Source organism: Pristis pectinata, chromosome 6 (assembly GCF_009764475.1).
Source record: "Pristis pectinata isolate sPriPec2 chromosome 6, sPriPec2.1.pri, whole genome shotgun sequence".
NCBI classification, from domain to species: domain Eukaryota; kingdom Metazoa; phylum Chordata; class Chondrichthyes; order Rhinopristiformes; family Pristidae; genus Pristis; species Pristis pectinata.
In genome coordinates, this window is record NC_067410.1 from 63,579,113 (window position 1) to 63,601,377 (window position 22,265).

At 41.5% G+C, this 22,265-nt stretch overlaps 1 protein-coding gene across 1 annotated transcript in view; it reads left to right on the top strand.

The window, feature by feature from the left end:
• The first annotated feature begins 904 nt into the window (after nt 1-904).
• Nucleotides 905-22,265, top strand: part of LOC127571842 (S-arrestin-like) — a 34,476-nt gene continuing 13,115 nt past the window's right edge. The window contains exons 1-12 of the mRNA XM_052018588.1: nt 905-953; nt 2,370-2,515; nt 3,910-3,970; nt 5,918-5,962; nt 6,557-6,756; nt 9,179-9,238; nt 15,135-15,208; nt 16,010-16,012; nt 16,958-17,093; nt 18,429-18,513; nt 19,526-19,598; nt 21,600-21,737. Coding sequence (XP_051874548.1) covers nt 905-953; nt 2,370-2,515; nt 3,910-3,970; nt 5,918-5,962; nt 6,557-6,756; nt 9,179-9,238; nt 15,135-15,208; nt 16,010-16,012; nt 16,958-17,093; nt 18,429-18,513; nt 19,526-19,598; nt 21,600-21,737 — 1,070 coding nt within the window. The remainder of the gene's footprint in view (nt 954-2,369; nt 2,516-3,909; nt 3,971-5,917; nt 5,963-6,556; nt 6,757-9,178; nt 9,239-15,134; nt 15,209-16,009; nt 16,013-16,957; nt 17,094-18,428; nt 18,514-19,525; nt 19,599-21,599; nt 21,738-22,265) is intronic.

Consider the following 22,265-nt stretch of genomic DNA (forward strand, 5'->3'; position numbering starts at 1 on the left):
GGTAGATCGTGAGGTCAAGGGAACCATCTTATCGTACGAGGGAACCATTCACCAGTCTTATAACAGTGGGATAGAAGCTGTCCTTGAGCCTGGTGGTACATGCTTTCAGGCTTTTGTACCTTCTACCTAATGGGAGAGGGGAGAAGAGAGAATGTCTTGGGTGAGTGGGGTCTTTGATTATGTTGGCTTCTTTACCAAGGCAGTGAAAAGTGTGGACAGAGTCCATGGAGGGGAGGATGGTTTCCATGATGTGCTGAGCTGTGTCCACAACTCTCCACAGTTTCTTGTAGCCACGGGCAGAGCAGTTGCTATACCAAGCAGTGATGCATCTGGATAGGATACTTTCTATGGTGTACCGATAAAAATTGGTGAGGGTCAACAGGGACATGCCAAATTTCTCTAGCCTCCTGAGGAAGTAGAGGCATTGGTGAGCTTTCTTCACCATGGCGTCTACATGGTTGGACCAGGACAGGCTATTAGTGATGTTCACTCAAGGTTGTTCACAGGGTTGTTTTACAGAGTGCTGAAATAGTATGTATCCAATTCAAGGTAAAACTGATTGACTGTAAGCTCTCAGTGTGATTGCTGTTAAGTTTTGGTTCTTTGAATAGATATAAAAATTATCTGTTGAATTATTTGTTGGTTGAAAATGTTTCGACTAATAACTGGACTGTGCCCTCTAAACCAGTCGAATGATGGGAAGTAGGGATTGATCAAGGCAAGTGTGACTGGTTGCAGGACCTGCTTGTGTTGGTGGAAGGATAAGGAAGAACAGTTTGCAACCAAGGCAACAAAAGGACAATTCCTCTTGTCCTTATCGTTATCTTTTTCCTGTGTCTTTTGTGTATTCTCCTCCAAAGTGTTTCTTATTTCTCTGCCTTGTGTCTCGCCTTACTGTTGCACCATGTTGTGCCCAGCACAGCAGGGCAGCACATTACCGGAGATCATGGCCAGTGAGTATGGTGTGAGAGGCATCTCCTGATCTTTTGAAGAAACCCAAAGCGTAATGACAGCATACTCATTGTTTTGGTAAAACCACTCCTTATTACAGGCATCCCTATGGTGGTTTCAGCCATGTCTCCCAGCAGCTAGGCAACAGGTCTGATTGTCAAAATGAAGCGATCAGGGAGGACAAGAGCGGCAAAGCAGCTGGCTTTGAAACATGAATACCTACAGGAAAATCTCCCATGGTTACAAGCCAGATGCATATTGATAAAGGAAAACCGCCAGGCTGAAGGGTGGTCCCCTCTAGTCGCATGCATGCAGATGATGGCATCCTGAAACTGTGGCAAGTCAAAGAGAACTGCAGATCCAAGAGTCCACTCACTCTGACTGGCTTGATTGGTGCCAAAATTCATATGGTATGCAGTCGTGGAAAACAAGGTGTCCTTATGCACTTATATATGTAGCCAGTTACAAGATCCTCTTGATGTCTTGCAGAACACTGGAAGGATCCCAAGCAATTATAATGGGAGGTTGATTGGGAAATTTTGTACTGTTCTGTTAGAATTTGAGCTACATTTGTGAACTTTGTGAACAGTTGCAATCAGAGATGTCCACTTGTCTGTTGTAATTTTCAGCTCTCCACAAACAAATCACTTGAGTGTTTCAGATCCAAATTCTTAATTGTCTCCCATACATCTCACATGTAATATGTATTATTGGTGCTGTTCTGGGATTGGTATTGGGAGAATTATTCAGATTTATGACCTTCACTATGTTTCCACTGCAGTAGTATTCAAGTGACTGAATACACTGAATTGACTTCCTACATCCCTTTAACTATCTGCTATAAATATACCTGATTAACATAGTCTGATAGCATTTATTTTTCATTGAGAAACCACAAGATTCATGTGCCATATCTAGTAAGCTAATTGCTGTAAGAAAAATTTTGATTTAGCCTTGAGGGTTTGAAGCTTTACCAGGTTTTGTGTGTTGTATACAAGTCTGTGTACACGTGTGTGAGTTTGTGTGTAAATGTGCATAAGACCACACTTCAGTTTGCAGGAAAAACACCTGCGTACAAATAATAAAACAAATAATACAAGAATAAAACTTGAATATAAACCTTAAAATATAAGAGCGGTACCAAATAATCTAGAAAACAATACTTAATTGCTGAATTAGCATTAGAAATGACTGCAATATTAACAGAGAAATACTCAGGCCACACATTGACTTCTCTTGGCCTACCAATTCAGTTACATTCTGATCTGTAAGCAAACTAAATATTTGTCTGCTAACATTACCTGTAATAATTCCTAGACTCCAGTCTGTTTAAAGGCATTCCTTTTAACATCAATATGCCATATTGAGAGGCTGCTATTTAATTCATTTATCAATGTTTTTCTGTTTTTGCTTTTCAGTCTGTTTACATCACATCACACCAGGAAAGATGAGCAATCCCCAGCTTCAGAAGAACCCTGCTCCCAGTGTGGTTGTTACAAAGATGATGCCTCCACCTCCAGGCCCCAAAAACATCGTCTTCAAAAAGACTACCATTGATAAGTCGGTGTGTGACCTCCCTTATCTTCTGTGGATCTTACCTGTCCTTTGTCTCTTCCTCACAGAGCTCTTAAGACATTGTTGCATCAATGTCCTGACTCTGCGGAAGATTCAGGTTGTGTGAAATTAGAATCCACCCTGGAAAGCAAAATAGCAGTGTGAAACCAGCGGTATGGTGGTACAGTTGGTAGAGCTGCTGCCTCACAGCTCCAGAGACCAGTTCAATCAGATTGAACGGAGGGTTCAATCCTGACCTCCGGTACTGTCTGTGTGGAATTTCAGAGCTAAAACTCTAAACAATACAGTTTTAAAAAGGAGATCGTTTAAAAGTAGAATATTAAACAACTTCGTTTACTGTGCTGGGACTATTGCACCATGGTACAACTCCAGGGATCTAGGTTAAGGCCAACTGTCTGCTTTAACCAACACTGGCTCAACAGATTACCTGCTCATTTACTTCATTTGCTTTGTTCAGATTGGCTGCCAAAATTATCTATGTTTCAATGGTGACTATAATACTGAAAAAAAACATAACTTCATTAAATGTGTAACATTTTGGCTGTTCAAGGCTCTATTTAATTGTAATAAAAACTGAAAGTGCTGAAAACACTCAGCATCTCTGGAAAGAGAATTGGTTAATGTTTCAACAGAACTGGGAAAGTAAGGCTCTTGCCTGACCTGCTGAGTACTTACAGTATTTTCTGCTTTTATTTAAGATTTCCAACTTTTTTTTTGATTTTCACTATATAAATGTAACTTCTTTCTGTATAAATCTCAAGCCCCTTATTCTGGAAATGCCCAATCTAACCTTGAAAACCACAATGATACAAGGATGATACAGATGATACAGGTTTTTGCAGTTACACTTCACAAGGGTGACCCTAAGCTTCCAGTTCACCTGTCCCTTTAATTCTCCACCCTGCTCCAACATCTATGTATTAGGCCTCTTCCATTAATGCTCAACATAAGATTCCACCATAAGATGCTCAACGTAAGTTTGAGGAACATCTCCTCATCTTCCATCTGGGAGTGTTGAAAACCCCAGTACTTATTCTGAATTTCTATGTTTCTCATCTTTCTGTTTCTTTCTTTTCATTTTTGTCTCCAGCTGCCAACTTTTAAAATAATTGTTTTAACAACTTTGATCTGCACCTTATTACAGACAATCCTTCTGTTCTTTTCACCCCTCTTCCTCTCTACAGTTTAACATAATTGTTTTCTCACTTTTCCAGTTCTGATGCAAAGCCCCTTACATGAAGCATCAACTCTGTTTTTCTCGCAGGGACGCTGGCTGACCTCTTCATATCCCCAGCCTTCTTTGTTTTAATTGTGGTCACAGTTGGGAGATATAATTGACAGGGGCTGTCTCAATCATTCAGCATCTTATTTCTGCTTTCACAGATTGCTGTCTACTTGGGCAAGAGAGACTTTGTGGATCATGTCAGCTATACAGATCCCATAGGTATGTGCACTCCCTCTGTTTAACAGAGGAAGATTCTACAGTCTGGATATTTTATCATAGCTGGGAAAATGTTTCCAACTGTTTTTCAAGTAATAACCTCTAATGATCATGATAACAATTTGTACCCTTATATAAAATTACTTTACATTTGATCCTTTTTCTAGTAAGATCAATATCTGGCATTAGTAGGCACTCTTACACCAACCTTCCCAACGTGATCTTTAATGAAATGACTGTGCTGCTTATTTCCTGATGTCATTATAGTCATGGACTGAAAAGAGATTTAAATCATAAAGTACTGAGAAACAGACAGAATGCTCAGGAAAGCACGGACTGCCATGATGCAACAGAGAGGCTGCTTGAGGAATCTGTTGCTATAGATTTCAAACCTTTTAGTTCTGTCACTGAGACTGGAGCTTTCTTCATTCAGCACAATCGTATATTTTTTGATTGCGATCACTAAACAGAATTGGGGATTTAGCATGCTGGTAACATGCCTCTGAATCTTTGATCTGAGTCCTTTTGAGAATGCTGCTGTTCTCATATTTCCTCATGACACAGAAGGAAACCATTCTGCCCATTGAGTCTATGCCAGTTCTCAGAGCAGTCCCAATACCTCACTTATTTCCCTATGACCTTTTCTCTTTCATATGCTGCAGATTCCTCTGACACCCACCTATACTGGGGGTCAGTTACAGTAGTAATTAACCAACAAGTCTTTGGGATGTGCGAGGAAACCAGAGCAGCTAGAGGAAACCTAGACAGGCATAGGGAGAACATGCAATCTCTACACAGACAGCACCTGAGGTCAGGATTGAACCCGGGTCTCTGGAACTGAGGTAGCAACACTACCTGCTGTCCAACATGCCTTACTGCCACCCTGCCACTTCTCTGTTCAGCACAAACACTGATGCCAAATGGAGTGAAGTACTTATTTTGTCATCCCTTATAGGATATTATATCACATGTTAAAGGCCTGCAGACATCAGGAGCCTTCAAGACTTGTGGAAAGCAAAAGTTTGTGGCAGGCACGGTGGTGTAGCGGTTAGCGTAACGCTATTACAGCACCAGCAACCCGGGCTCAATTCCGGCCTCTGTCTGTAAGGAGTTTATACGTTCTCCCCATGTGTCTGTGTGGGTTTCCTCCGGGTGCTCCGGTTTCCTCCCACATTCCAATGACGTACAGGTTAGGAAGTTGTGGGCACGCTATGGCGCCGGAAGTGTGGCGACACTTGTGGGCTGCCCCCAGAACACTCTACACAAAAAATGTATTTCACTGTGTGTTTCGATGTACATGTGACTAATAAAGATATCTTATCTTATCTTCTTATCTATACTGAGGCTTACTATGGCAATACTTAAAGTTCCCAACCAGAACTGGGTCATCACAATGCTAGGGTATCTGAAGCACCAATCCTTCTTGGTATTTTCCTTCTTTAATGTCATCATTGATGATTCCCCCAATCCCCATACATTGCTATTGTCCTTTGGGACCGCTATCTTGAACCACAGTGTCTGGTTACTCCTTAAAAAGAAATGCTTCAAATCAAATTGTTAAGAGCATTGGCAGTGACCATGCAGCACTCCTGGATTGGTGGATGGCAGGATTGGCACTGATTTCAGGCTACACTATCCAGGGCAAGTATGAGAGTTAGTGCTGGATGAACTCCACACTGCCTTGAAGCTAAATGATGGGAAATCCAGCTTCTCTAATGGTATTGGATAAACACCACTGTCTCCTGGGGTTGGTTGATGGGAGACTTGGGGTTGGCATTGCTGTTGGATAAACCACACAATGTTCCTGAACCATGGAAGATCCGGGCCTGATACAGGGGATGGATGACTACAGTGTCCTTGAACTGCTTAATTAGAAGGATGGTGATGGATATACCCCACAACGTGGCCAGAGCCTATTTCAGTGACTGATCTTATCTGATTACTTTTCAGATGGTGTGCTTGTATTGGACACAGGCTATATAAAGGATAGAAAAGGTAAGAAATCCAGCATTGCTGAATATTACAAACAAGTGAACTGTCTACTTACATTCTAGACTAGTTGCCTTAAGAGGTTTGTTCTAACCAGAGGTGAAATTAATGTGCTTTATTTTGTACAGACATTTACAGCTGTATACACATTCTCAGCCTCACATACACAGCCTCACACACACGCAGCTTCATACACGCAGCTAACACACAGCATCACAAATACATCCTTGCAAACTTAGCTGCACTTGCACAACCGTTCACACTCAGCGTTGCACACGCTCAGCCTGTGCACACTCAATCTCACTCATCCCACCACATCTCCACATACACTCAGTCTCACACCTTTAAACCTGTAGGTGTTTAACCCCATTTTAATCTACATCCAGATGAAGAAAACAAAAGAAACTGCTGAAATGAAGAACTCAGAGCACAGGAGACTCAATATGTTGTGTCACCAAGCCCAGAAGTAAAAAAAAATCACTGACTTGATCTGAATACAGATCTACTCTCAGACAAAGCCCAGCAGGTGAAAGAGCCCAAGTTCCTCTAGCCAATGTCCCAGAATAGAACCTATCTATTATTTCTGGATCTTTATTTCAGTGTTTTGCAGACTGCTCTGTGCATTCCGCTACGGACGAGAGGACATAGATGTTTGTGGGTTGAAGTTCAGAAGGGATCTGTATATGGCCACAATGCAAGTCTATCCACCTACTTCAGGGGAAAAGCCTAAACCCCAGACCAAGTTGCAAGAACGTTTAGCAAGAAAATTTGGAGACAGAGCTTATCCATTCTGCATTCAGGTATCTCTCTCTCTCTCTCTCTCTCTCTCTCTCTCTCTCTCTCTCTCTCTCTTTCTGTGTAATGGACTAATTGATGTCCATCAACAGGAGGAGCTAATGGGTCATTTGACCGTTTGCACACCTTATAATACTTCAACCTAGCAAGGTTGCTTTTCAGCACAGGGTAAATCACCATGAAGCTCCTGCAGCTCATGTTGACTCCTCAGGATGCATTTTCTGGTGTAGTGACGCTTACTTAAGTGGAAACCAATTGGACACTGTGAAGAATTAGAACTATTATTATATTAAAACTGACTTATAAGGGGGCAGCAAAGCAGAGGACTTAAAGATCCCGTATCACGTCTTGAAAAGCAACTAACCAGTTTAATGGGCCACAGTGATAAAGTTATTGAAGTTACAGACCTGTAGACTCAGCCACAATGGTGGAGAAATTTAAATTCAAGTAATTAAAAAAATTGTCAGTAATAGTAACCTCGAAATCACTGGGTTCCTATTAAAACCGACCCAGGTCACTAATGTCCTTCAGGGAAAGAAATCTGCCATCCTTATCCCATCTAGCTTGTATGTGACTCTGGGCCACACTAATGCTAAACCCGAACGGCTCTCTGACATGGTCCAGAGGACACTCAGTTCAAGAGGTAGTTAGGGATGGGGAATAAATGCTGGTCTATCTGGTGACATTTACACCCTGTGAATGTTCATGCTGCAAATATGAATCAGAGGCACAGCAACAGAAAGGGCACATGACCAGGAAGAAAGATAGTAGGGCTGATTCTGTTGGTATCTGTATGTAATCTGACCACTTGGTTGCAGTTTTGTCGGAGCTGCTAGTTTCAGGAGCTGATGATGGCAGCTGCTTTTGCACTGAGCATAAATGTTGTAAGAACCCAGTCTGGACTGTAAGACAGGACACTGGCCTGCTCAGCTTCTGTAGAATAATATCTGATGCAAGCAACAAAAAAAGGCCGATGTTACTTATGAGGAAATACAGATTCATAGATGTATACAGAGTGGAAACAGGCCCTTCGGCCCAACTCATCCATGCTGAACAAAATGCCTATCTAAGCTGGTGCCAACATTTGCCTGCATTTACTCCATATCTGTCTAAACCTTTCCTTTCCATATACCTGTCCAATTGTCTTTTAAATATTGTAATTCTACCAGCTCCTCTGGCACTCACCACCCTCTGTGTGAAAAACTTGCCCCTCAGATCTCCTTTAAGGCTTGCCCCTCTGCCCTCTACTTATGGACTTCTTTACTCTGAGATAAAGAATATCTACCCTACCTATGCCCCTCATAATTTTATAAACCTCTGTGAGGTCACTCCTCAGCCTCCTATATTCCAGGGAAAACAGCCCCAGCCTGTTCAATCTCTCCTTATAACTCAAGCCCTCCAATCCAGACAACTTGTCTGTGAATCTTTTCTGCACCTTCTCTAGCTTAATCACATCCTTCCTATAGCATGGCAACCAGAACTGCACACAATGCTCCAAATGTGGCCTAACAGGTGGATTTGTAGATTGTAACATGATGTCCCAATTCCTATACACAATGATTCAGCCAATGAAGGCAAGCGTACCATACACCTTCTTCACTGCTCTGTTTACCTGTGTTGCTGCTTTCGGCGAACTACGTATTTGTGTCCCAAGGTCTCGCTGTTCAATAATGGTCCCCAGGACCCTGCCATTCACTGGTTTAACTTCCCCAAATGCATCACTTTGCACTTATCTGAGTTAAATTCCATCAGCCCTTCAACGTTCTTCACTGTCTGGTAAACCACCAATTTTGGTGTCATCTGCAAACTTACTAATCATGCCACCTGCATTCTCTTACAAATCATTAATATATACAACCAACAATAAAGGACCCATCACCGATCCCTATGGCACACCACTGGTCACAGGTCTCCAATCTGAATAGCAACCCTCCACTACCACTGTCTGACTCCTACCACCAAATCAATTTTGTATCTAATTTGCTATCTCAGCCTGGATCCTATGTGATCTATCCTTCTGGACCAGTTTCCATGAGGGACCTTGTGAAAGGCCTTGCTAAAGTCCATGTAGGCAACATCTACTGCACTGCCCTAGTCAATCCTCTTGGTCACCTCTTCAAAAATCTCAGTCAAATTTGTAACACATGATCTCCCAGGAGCAAAGCCATGCTGACTATCCCTAATCAGTCCTTGCCTTTCCAAGTGCAAATAAGTCTTGTTCTTAGAATCCCTTCCAGTAACGTTCCCACCATTGACGTTAGGCTCACCACCCTGTTGTTCCCGGGCTTGTCCTCGCACCCCTTCTTAAATGAAGGCGCAACATTAGCCACGTGAAATGTTATTGCTAATTGTTCTTGGGTGTATTGAAAACAATGGAAGTGAAGTGGCTTCTCAAAGTATTAACATTTCTCTTTCCTCCCTTGACAGTTCCCAGACTATCTACCTTGCTCTATAACCTTGCAGTTGGGTCCAAATGAAGTTGACAAGGTAAGGTACTTAAAGTGCTGTTGCAGGGATCAGGGTGTCAATTGCTGGAGATATTTCACTCACTTGTTTACATCCCTTTAATGAATAATTCTGTGAGTTACCATGGTAAAGCTGAATACTGCTGGAAAACATTGTAAGGAAATAATGCAGGAATGGAGGTCATAAGAATGAACTGCTGGCTGAGGGCAACAGCATTGTAGATTCTATTAAAACAGAGCCCAAATTATCATCTGCCCATGAGGCCTCACCTGCTGTGGAATATGAGGCCTTTTGGCAGCAACACATGCCACCAACGCAGGAGGGCCTGGACTTATGTCTGCTTGGATGCTGATAGGTCTCCCTACAGAGGAAGCACCAATCAGATCAGGAATTTTCCTAAGTTGCTTGCTAGGAAGCTTTTTGTCATCAGTGACAGACTTTAGAAGGAACTTTTCCCTCACCCCTCGTCCCATCACTTTCCAGACATATTTGGAGAGAGCTGGTACCAGATAAAAGCTGGACAATGCCTGAAGGAATAGAAAATGTAAATTCTTCACCAGCCCAAGTACAGAATGAACATAGCTCTATCCTGGGGCTCATACTGTGTGACCAATTCAGAGAATGCACTTATCCTGGATACTATGATATTGGCATTTGGTCTTAACATTTTTTTAAAAACTGGGCTGTCCATTCTTAGAAGTAGTTCTTTATCTTGGACAACCTCAACTAATAGAACAATGAGGATTCCAAGCTGCACTAATGTGACAGAAAATACAAATGTCTGTCTTCTCACTCAACACCTCAACATGGACCCAATTGAAATATTTTTGTCTCTGTATTTGGGGACTCAAGTGATTTGTGGAGAAAACGTCAAGACAAAGCATCCTTGTGGTTCTCCATTAACGTTTTTGGAAAGTGCCTCACATGAATGGCTCCAGTCAAGAAGTTCCTGGGTTGGTCTATGGTCCATGCTGGGGCAGGAGTTGAGTTGCTGTAGTTCTTTGATTTAAGAAGAAATAAGGAGCAAACATCCCCAGAACTAATCATTATCCAGTGACTCTAGCAAGAAAATTCACATTGTCACCTTCAGAACTGAGTTTAATGCTGATGCTCTCCTGCATGTATCAGAACTTCTTCTTCTTAGGCAGTCTCTTGGGATCAAGAATGACTTGCTTCCCCTCCAATTCTGAGAGACAGATGTGGGAACCCCAGACTCTTCCAAAAATGGGGCAGGAAGTGCCTGACAGTGTGAGTGGGTGGGTAGTTTGTGAAGTGGTACCCCATTCTGCTGATTATTCAGGTTGTCTGTGCACTCCTGATCCCTGACCTCGAGGTTCTCAATACCATCCTGTATACGCTGTCTCCACTTTGAGTAGTCATGGGCCAGGGATTCCCAGGTGTCAGTGGAGATGTTATTGCAAAGAGATTTTGAAAACATTCATGAATTGTTTTCTCCATCTACATGGTAATCTCTTCCATGCAGGAACTCAGAAAGGATGTCTGTTTCAGGAGTCTTGTGTTGGGTATTCAAATGATGTAGCCTGCTTGAATAATAAGGCCCTCAGTGCTGGGGATAGAACTTGCTCATGATTACCACATCAACTCATGAAATGGAAAAGCCTTTAGAATGAATGATCAGAGGTCAGGAGCCAGCAGTAAGCATTGCATTTTTTTAAAGGGTGGGATGTGGGGAAGGGAAGAGAATTGATGCTGGGATAAAAGTGGAGGGATGTCTGAAATCTGAACCTAACCCATGCATTCTGATATGGTTCCTCCACCAGAAAGTCTGGTTTTATGTTTGGGTTTGTCTGAATCTTATTCAGTATGTAGTCAATATATTCTGATGGATACAAAAAAAGTGCTGGAGGAACTCAGCAGATCAGGCGCATCCATGGAGAGAAAAAAAACTGTCGATGTTTCGGGCCGAGACCCTTCATCAGGACCACTTTCAGCAAGAACCACTTTCCTGATTTCCCTCTCCATTTTGCTGGGAATGTCAGGGCATAGAATTGGGGCAGGATGGGTGGGTGCTGGGGTTGGAGGACATGATACACCTACTGTCTATACACCACTTTTTCCCCATGGAAAAAGGAGGGAAGGTGGATGTAGGTATGCCTCAACCATCCACTAAAGAAACAAGGTACAATCAATCCGGCTGCACCATTCTACATTCCCACTGCTGACTGGTGTAATTTTGAAGAATGACAAGAAGTGATCTGGAGCATTAGATCTAGACCCTCTTAGACTTGAAACCCTAAAGGCTATAAACACGTGTGTGTATATATATTCTTGCTTAACCCCTGTTTCCAAAGGAATTGTGTCTTTGGTGGATCCATTGGTGAGGAACACAGCATTCATATAACCATGGAGCAGATTAGATGGTGACAAAATTTTAAGAACAGTCAAATTTGAGAAGAATCTCCAAGAATGTGTATGAGTATTTTGGAAAGGGATCATTTTGAAATGAAACAATAAACACTGGCTTGATTTCTTTAGCACAAATCATCTTCTTAAACTTGAATTCTTCCAGCAAATTGGTTGTTGTGAGTTCCTCCACCAGATAGTTTGTTGCTCCTGCCTTCTTCAACCCCTTTCTTGTGTCCACTCTAATCTTGAATAATGTGCACAACCCTTGTGGATTTTACCTTTGCTAAGACTGAGACCAATGGATCAGATGTATCTGCCCTTTCTCACAGCTTCTGGCAAACACATGTTTCAATTGAACACAGAAATCCACAGTGAAAATAATCCTGCTACTCCAAAGGCTACAAAGGAAAAGATGGAGTCCAGAAAGAAATTGAAAGCTTTCCTTTTCAGATACTATCTCAGGGCTTTGGGCCCTTGATAGCAATTTTCATACATGTGCTCCTGCAGGCTTTCAAATGCAGCAGTAGGCAAATTCCTGCCCCTTTTCCAAGTGCAAAGCCATGCTAAAGACAGGAATTCACTCATGGAACCTCTATCTAGAACAGTGATGTGAACCCACATATTTCAATGAGTTAGCCCAGGTTAGGTGGAAATCAATTGCTTTCTGCTTTACCAGGACTCAAAAGGAGAGGGTAGAGACATTCTCAGACATGTTATCATTAAAACCGAGGATATATTAAATGTCTTAATGGGCTTAAAAATAGATAAAAGTCCAGGACTTGATGAGGTGTGTCCCAGGCTACTATGGGAGTCAAAAGAGGAAATTGCTGGGGCCCTGACAACAATTTTTAAATCTTCACTGGCCACAGGTGAGGTGCCAGATGACTGGAGGGTGACAAATATGGTGCCTTATTCAAGAAGGGCATCAAGGAGGGAGCAAGAAGGGCACCAAGTGAATCTAACATTGGTGGTAGGGAAGTTACTGTAAAAAAGCTCTGAGTGACAGGATTAATCTACACTTGGAAAGGCAGGGATTAATCAGAGATAGTCAGATGTTTTTGCTGAGGGAGATCCTGTGTGAATGGCTTGACTAAATTTTTTAAAGAGGTTACAAAATACATTGATGAGAGCAGTGCAGTTGATGTTGTCTTCGTGGACTTCAGAAAGACTTTTGACAAGGTCCCATATGGCAGCCTGGCCCAAAGGTTAGAGCCCATGGGACCCAAGGCAAATTGGCAAATTAGATCCAAAATTGACCTGGTGATCAGAGGCAGAGGGTGATGGTGGAGAATTGTCCTTGTGATTGGAAGCCTGTGACCCATGGTGTGCACATGTGTTAGTGCTGGGACTTTTACTGTTTGTTGTATACATTAACAATTTGGATATGAATGTAGGAGATATGATCAGCAAGTTTGCAAAATGATACAAACATTGTCGTGGTTACCCGCAATAGATAGATGACCAGGAGAAGCAGAAGATTACTCAAGAAGTTAAACGTTTATTTGCAAAGAAAAGTTGTGACAGTCAAGACAGTCAGTTACTAGTCACGCTCTGACTACTGCCCTCTCTGACTGCCCCCGAGCAAAGCTCGACGGCCTTTTTTATACCTTTTTTCTTAGCTTAATTACATTGTTACAATCCATCATGTTCTCTCTTATCTTCACAGTTTCATCCTTCACCATTTGCCTCCTTTCACAATTGTCTCCTAGCTCACAACCATTTGTTTATCCCACAGTCATTTCCTGTCTCAATCGCAGGGTGCCCCAATTATTTATGGGCATTGGGAGTCCTGGTACTAGGCTACAGAATTATCAGTTATAAAACAATACTAGACTTATTCACTACAAAGCTAACGGTTATAAAACATTACAATGTGCCCCTATAACATATGACTTCTGAGACTTGCTGGCATCTGGCTTATCGGTTAAAAAACTATCAGCTTCAGAACTGCTGCAAAATCATTAGTCACACTAACCCTAACGACCCTTAGCTACACAATAGATCAATAGTGTCTTCCTAGGAATGTGCTAACCATTTCTTTAATGAGCTATATGTTTCCCGCACTAAGAGTTTCCCGCACTTGAGCTGAAGAAGAAGGAGGCCCAGCGGCCAACTTGAGGAGATCAGCAGCCATCTTAAGCACAGAGCAGATTATGAATAAAAAAGTATAGCCTCTACTTTCTATATATTCTATAACATCAGTAGTGTTGTTGATAGTGAGGAAGATAGTCATAGGCTACATGATGATATTGATCAGTTGGTAAGATATGCAGAGCAATGGCAGATGAAATTTAATTTTGATAAGTACAAGGTACTTTGGGATGACTAGTAAAGGTAGGACATATACAATGAATGGTAGAACCTTAGGGAGTATTGAGGAGCTCAGTGTACAAGTCCACAAATGCATGAAGATGATACCACATATAGATAAGGTGGTGAAGAAAGGTCTAGCATTCATTAGCCATGGCATAGATTATGGTACAACTTTATATAACATTAGCTGGGCCACAAATGGAGGTCCATGTTCTGTTTCTGATCACCACACTGTAGGAAGGATGTGATTACACTGTAGAGGGTGCAGAGGAGATTCACCAGGATGTTGCATGGGGTGGAGTGTTTCAACCATGAAGAGAGACTGGATGCACTGGGGTTGGTTTCTTTGGAGTGGCAGAGGCTGAGGGGGGAACCTGATAGATGTGTACAAAATTATGAGGGGCATTGATAGAGTAGATGGTAGGATACTCTTCCTCATAGCAGAAGTACTTAAAACTAGAGGGCATAGGTTTAGGATAAGGGATAAGAGGTTTAGATAGGATTTGAGGAAGAACAATTTTACCGAGAGGGTGTTTAGAATCTCGATCACAATGCCTGAGGTGGAGACAGGTTCTCTCACAACAGTTAAGGAATATCTGGACAAGCACAAATTAACAATGTACAGAAGGCTCATAAATGTGATTAGTATAGATAGATACTTGATAGTCAGTATGGTCATGGTGGGCCAAAAGGGCCTTTTTCTGTGCTGTATGTCTCTGTCACTCTATGGCTCTATGGAATGGTGGTCAAATCTTCCACGTATAGTCTATGATCAAGAAAACTGTGCTAACTTCCTGAGTTTGATCTGTCTCCCTTCTTAGTCCTAACTGATGGAAAATTGTGGGTAGGCACTTTCATTGTTTCTTTGCCTTGTTTCTGAAGGTTCTCTGAGGGACAAAAAGGGTCATACTTACAATGAAGAGCTGAGATAGCGTGCCTGCCCACCTGGGTCATTTCTCTTTCTCAATGCTGGTCCTCGCCATTTTGAGGGATGACCAGAAATCTGTCATGTTATGGCTTCAGGATGAATTTTTCCAGGAGTATGCTTACCTTTCCCTTGTTAAGTATATGAATTGTGCTTGCCTCTCTAATTATTGTTGCATTTATTATTATCATGTATACTGTTTACTCTGTGAGCTTCTTGCGAGCAAGGAACTTCATTACACTCTGGTGTATATGACAATGAACTGTTCTGAATCTGAATCTGAATCTGAATCTGAATATGCTTTCTCTGCAGTGCTGTGGAGTGGACTTTCAAGTCATTGCATTCTGTGCAAAAAGTTCCAGCTATGATGAAAAAATCTCCAAAAGGTAAATTGACTTTCATCCAAACATGGAAAGTGATTGACATTGCTTTCTTTCTCTGCAGAACAATAAATATAACACATAAAAATACAGGAAGCGACACTTGGTCTGGGGGAGAAAAAAGGTCATACAATCAAGAGCTGAATAGTGTGCCTGCCCATCTGGGTCATTTCTCTTTATTAATGATTGCCAGTGCCATTTTGAGGGGTTTTCAGAAGTCTCTCATTTCTCAGGGTCCCTTTAGCAAGCCACACTGGTTCACACTTGCTGGCAGTGGATCATTGTCAACTATTAGATCTGTTAATGCATATCTACAGTTGATCTACCTGTTCTTTTGCTTATAAGACCATAAGATATATACTGTATAGACACTCTGTCATTCTAAGCAATAGAATCATATGAGAATGGTAAGGTGTTCTGGTTGTAAATGTAAGATTAACATTTACTTTAAACACATTAATTTTTTAGTATTGTTTTACTTAATGAAACAGTTAAAAGTTATTAATACATAGAAATCTTTAGTGGGCAGAACATTTGCATTGATATAATTTAGATGATGTAGTTGCTTGGGCATTTGCTAAAGCAGCAGGATGTGTCAGACTCACGTCTCTTGGCTCGTTTTCATAGGCACATTGTGAAATAGTTGACGCGAAGGCAGTTCAGAATTAAGGAGTGAGCCCGTTATCCTGAAGGAAGCATTTCTCTCTGAGGATCTTGTTCACGATTAGACTTGTTTTTATTCAGTTAGGGGATGTGGCAGTCACTGACAAGGCCAGCATTTATTGCTGATCCCTGATTGCCTTTGAGAAGGTGATGGTGAGTCACCTTCTGAACTGTTGCGTTGCTCCCAGTGATGACGCTGCTGTCACTTGATGTTCTGCTGACTGCTTCTCCCTCAATCAAAGTCGATTATCTGGTCAGTCATTTCATTTGTCATTGGTGGGACCTTGCTTTGGGCAAATTGGGAAACACATTCTTGTGCATAAAATATTTTGAAAAGTATTTGGACGTTAATGTGCTTTGGGAGGTACTTGAGGACTTAACAGGGTGCTATGTAAAAGCATATTCAGTATTGTTGAGGAAGGAGTTCCAGGATTTTGACCCAGTGGAATAAAGGAATAATGATATAATTTCAAGTCAAGACAGTGCATGACTTAGAGGAGAATCTGCAGTTGGAGGTGTTTCCATGTGCCTGCTGCCCTTTTATTCTTGGTGCTATTGGACCCAAGTTTGGGAGATGCTGTCAGAATAGCTTCGGCAAGTAACTGCTGTGCATTTTGTAGACACTGCATTCACTGTGCACTGGTGGTTGAGGGAGGGAATAGTTAAGATGGTGAATAGAGTGCCAATTAAGCTGGCTGTTTTGTCTTGGATGGTGTTGGGTTGCTTGAGTGTTGTAATGCTGTAGTTAATGACAGACTTTGTGAGAAACAGATTATGAAGTTCCTACATTTTCTTAAAAGTTGTAGAGAGAATTCAAGAATTCCTATCCAGTAGGGAAGACCAAACAGATGAAAGATAATGCACGTTTCAAGACTTGTTCAAATACAAAGACCATATTTGGTGATAAAAATCAAAATGATAAGAGGTACACAACGTTTACCTGCCTATTCACTCATATCAACATAGCAGATTGGCTGTTTTAATTGAAATGGAATCCAGACTATCATTGTCTAGCTTGAACACTATTGAACTACTAAAATTAGCATTGGTTGTCCTGGATAGTTCATTTTTCCTAATTCTTTCTTCTCCAAGGAGTTCTGTGACAATGGTTATCCGCAAGGTGCAGTATGCTCCTGATATACCAATTTTTCAGCCAATGGCTAAAACAAGCAGACAGTTCCTCATGTCAGACAAACCCCTTCACCTGGAAGCGTCACTCAATAAAGAGGTAAGTGTTCGGTTAATCATACATCAACCAGAGAGAGGAAGCTGAGGTCAAAACTGCCAGACATACTTTTTTTAAGAGGTTCTTTTTTTCCTGTTCAGCTGGAGGTTAAACATTCACTGGTAATAATCAAAAAATAGCGGGGAACCTCCCAGTGTTCTGATCGCTACTGGATAGAAGTATATTCAGGCACAAAAGAACAACTGTTTGGATTAAATGTACTCAGCTCCCCTGAACTGAAACTGAGTCACCTTTTTGATTTCAAAAGAATGGGAACGGAAGCACCATTCTTAAGTTCTGGCATTCAATTCAATATCTAGATGGGAGTGGCATTTACCTCCAATGAAATTAGAAGTGACAAGGTTCAAACTTGGATCTCCTGGGAATTCTGCAGCTGAGCAGATTTCCATTCCCATTGCCTGGAATGAACTGGAGTTCAGATTCATAAGATTCATGTGGAGTTTGCATGTTCTCCGTATGACTGTGTGGGTTTTCTTTGGGTGCTCACAATGATCAAACATCCCAAAAACATGGGGTTGTTTGATCATTGTGAGTTGTCCTGAGTGTGTCGGTGAATGGTAAAAGTTGGGGGACAGTTGATGGAAATGGGGGGAGAATAAAATGGGTCAGGGTAGGATAAGTCTGGGTTCCAGTGCGGACTCGATGGGCTGAAGGGCCTGTTTCCCTGCTGCATCTCTCTATAATTATATAATATTAACTCCAATCTTATTCATCTCATCCCTTTGATTTTGGCCCTCAAAAACATATTCCCACACATCTCCATACTTTGATGTCCACAAGATTTCCTCAACCTAACTGACCCCAGAGGATCCCCACCTCCACTGTCCCAAATGGATTAGTTTAAACCTTCTGACAGGGTTCCATGGACCAGTCACTTTGATCAGTGCACTGTGTCAGAAGTCATTTAAACCTTGGAGTTTGCCATGCCTCTTAAAAATAAACTTGGCAGTGAAAAATACATGAGGAGCCTCTTTGACATTATTGGCCAAGGCAAGTCCTCTCCCTTTGCCTACACAATTGTCTAGCAATGTGAGAACTGATCTATATGAATAATTTGGGCTCTTGTCCCTCAAAAAGAACTCAGGCAAGATGTTGAAAAGTTACTCAACAGAGTAAAGTTAAACCGTGATTATAGAGGAAGGGTACACAGACACAAACTACTCTCTGCAGAAGTGATTTCAGGAAACAATTCATCACCAGTAGAACAATCAGTCAGACATTGTGAATGTAAATTTGTAGTTTGCAGTGGATGAGTTAAAAATGCCAAACATTATCTTTGTGAAATACTCTCCTGACTTGAAATGCACTATTTAATAGATCTTTTACCATGGTGAACCAATTCAAGTGAGTGTTGAGGTGATCAACCATTCCAACAAGACTGTGAAGAAGCTCAAAATAACAGGTAGGGAAACAGAACAGGACTTCAGAACCAAGATTTGTATCAAAGCAAAATCTACCTGTAAATAAAAAAAATGAATGTAAAATGCTTCTGATGTATTGGAATTTGGATCCAAATGGGGTTAGATAACAATGCTTTACAATGAGATTACTGTCCCAGGCCTACTCTCAACCTGCTCTATGGTTCTGAATCCCTTAGGGCACTCCAGTGTGGAAATAAGAACTGGGCAATTTCTGTGTTGTTATGGTTGGAAGTTCACGGCTGCAGCTAAATTGGTGAATTAAAACTCATTAAAAAGTCTTGTTCTTCTTTAGCAGTCCATTGGGATCACGGATGACTTTCTTCTGCTATTATTTTGTGGGTTCTGAGGTGGCTGATGAAGAACCCAGACTCTTCCATGGATGGGGCAGTGATAGCTAATGGGGTGGGCGAATGAGGACTTTGTGACGTGGTGAAATCTTTCCACTGCTAATGCAGGGTTTCTGTCTGCTGATGCATGGACCCTAGGTTCCAAATATCACCCCAAATGCTGCTTCTCCACTTTGAATGGTCATGGGTCAGAGATTCCCAGGAGCAACAAACAATCTGCTGGAGGAACTTTCCTTCCACGGATGCTGCTCAACCCGCTGAGTTCCTCCAGCAGATGGTTTGTTGCTCCAGATTCCTGCATCTGCAGTTTCTTGTGTGTCCAGGGATTCTCAGGAGTCAGTTACACTTCTTCAAGGTGGCTTTCAGAACATCCATTAATGTTTTCCTCTGTCCACCTGGTAGGTGATATTGGGAACATGTAGTCCTTCCTGAGGGCAAATTAGCACCCATGATTTCTGCATTCAGCACTAACTACTTCCGGTACTTCGGTAGCTTAACAGAGCTTGTAATGACCTGGTTCTGTAAAAGCTCCTTCTTGGCAAGTCTGTCGCTATTTATTCATAAACTGAACCACTTCCACTCTTGAATATGATGATATTTCTTTGAAGTATTCAGAGAATATTAACTGCATTGTCTTTGCCCTCAGCTGATCAGATTTCAAGTGTGGTCCTGTACTCACATGACAAGTACAGCCAGACAGTGGCTGAACGGGAAGTACAGTAAGTGAGGCACTCTGTCCAGTATACCCTGCTTTTAGTACAGCTTCCTGGCATAGTAGTCAGTCTGACGAAAGGCTTCACTCCCTTTCTTGAATGATAGGAATTGATGAAGAATGATCAAAGGCCCAGCCCAGAACTTCTCCACATTACAAAGAAAACAAAAACACATTCCCTGAAGAGCTATGTGGCTACATCTCCATCCACACAGCAAGCTTTTGGTGTCCAGTGGGTCAGGGAGATTTCTGGATATAATTGTTACTCTTCAAAATAGATTTTAGTTGTTACAGACTGTAATATGTTTATCAGCTAAAGTTATGTGTTATAAGGTCTTTATCTATAAGGAGAGGTTTGACAAACTTGAATTATTTTCTCTAGAGCATTGGAGGCTGAGGAGGGACCTGATAGCAGTATATAATATTATGATATAATATTATGAGAGACATTGATAGGACAGATAGAGTCATTTTGCCAGGGTGGAAATGTTATATACTAGAAGGCATAGCTTTAAGGTGAGAGGGGGAAAGTTTAAAGGAGATTTGCAAAGCATGTTGTTTACACAGAGAGTGGTGGGTGCCTGAAATGCGCTGCCAGGGGTGGTGATGGAAGCAGAAATGATAGTGGCATTTAAGACAGGTAAATGAACAAGAAGGGAATGGAAGGATGTAGACCATGTACAGGCAAGTGGGATTAGTTTAATCTAGCATCATGGTCAGCACAGATGTCATGGGCTGAAGGGCCTATTCCTGTGCTGTACTCTTCGATGTTCTATGTTCTATGTTCATCTGAAAACTACATACAGGGCAATGGGGAAAGAAAGGATGAACAGGATTTGTTGGGTTGCTCTGCTGAGATGGCTCTATGACCCCTTCTGTGTTGTAATGGTTCTAAATGAATTTGAGTTTTTGTTGGGTATGTTTGACCCTAAGATCATTGAACATATTGCCAGACATGCAACCCCGTTCTGTATATAGTGTTTGTTTCCTATATCTGCTCTTCCCAAATATTAACTTCTGCACTAAAGTGACATTACAATCAAAATATCAGAGACCTGGGCTTCCTTTAGAAACACAGTCAGTAAAATGTGCCGGGAATATGCTAGTTCAGCTGAAGGGAACGTATGCCCAAGTTACTGCTCAAATTCATCTGCATAAATCCAGCATCAATTAATGGAGTCAAACATCGATTGGAAATTGGTAATAAACTGGCAAGGCTAGAATTAAACTCATTTAAAACTGGAAGCTTGTTCAAATAATTGGTGTAGCTAAAGAAACAGGCTGATCCATTGATTGCTGGTCATGGGTCTTATGCACTAAGGAAAGTCAGTGGGTTGAATTTGAACTCCTTTGAACTAATATTAAAGTATTTTAGATTAAGTGTAGCACAAGAAGGAAAATTAGACCAAAATATGATTTCAGTTGATTTCTGTTCACCACAACTGCATGTAGGTCATTGATAAAAGGTAATTTTAAACAGGGGTACAATGAGTCTGCAAATCTGGCTACAGGATGAATGACCCTCAACATACACAATCCCAACAATTTGCTCCAATTTGAACTGAGGGGGTAGTCAATTTGAGAGAGGGGACTGTTTTGGGTGAATTGACTTTTAAACAAATGGTTATGGATGCAATATTTTATTAACCGATCCTTTGTAAAATCTCATTTTGTTCCGTTCAGATTTCAGCCCTGTATGTGTGAAAATTATGTGGAAACTTTAGGTCTTTCTGAATTGCACAGTTTGCAGTTTAAATTGCAATGACTTTTAGATGTTTACAAAAAGTATGGCAGGTGCTTCTGCGGTTTAAGGGATGTTTGGTGGATATGCATAGTATGCTTACAGGCTACATTTGCAATATTTATTATTTGCTTCCCAATCTGATAGTTGGGAACTGTATATGGTAGCTGCAGGACTGCTTGGGGTGTTGGCAGGGGTATGCAGCCCTATGTAATGGTTTGTATTTTTTTGCATTTTATTTGTGTTGATATGTGTGTTTTTGCTTAGTGAACAGGTCAGTCCAGGTTCCACTCTGAAGAAGGTTTACTCACTCCATCCCATAATTGACAATAACCGTGAGAAGCATGGCTTGGCGCTGGATGGAAAAATCAGACATGAGGACACCAACTTGGCTTCTACCACCATGTAAGATGTGCAGTCTTTACAAAAGGACAGGGTACCTCATGTTCAACAGTTTAACAATTTCAAAGATTCATTTCTTTATAAAGAAAAGTGTCTTGTGTTTGTGTTGGGAATTTGACACATGCATCTGCTCATCATTACAATTGTTTCATTTTACAGTAAGCACATTAGCCTATAAAGGAGTAGGAGTGAGCTAACTGGTCCTTCAGACCTTCTCTGACGTTCATTAAGATGAGTGATATTCTACCTCAGTGCCATTTTCCTGCTCGATCACCATGTCCCTTAACATTCAGAAATCTGCCACACTCAGCATTGAATGAATTTAATGATTAACCCTCCACAACCTCCTGGGCTAGGGAATTCCAACCGTTTGCTAATCTCAGAATGAAGAAATTTCTCCTCATCTCAATCCTAAATGGCCTGCCCCTTGTTTTGAGGCTGCAGACCCTGGTTCCAGACTCCTCAGCCAGGGCAGACATCCTTCCAGCATCCACCTTGATGAGCCCTGTAAGAATTTTGTGAGTTTCAATG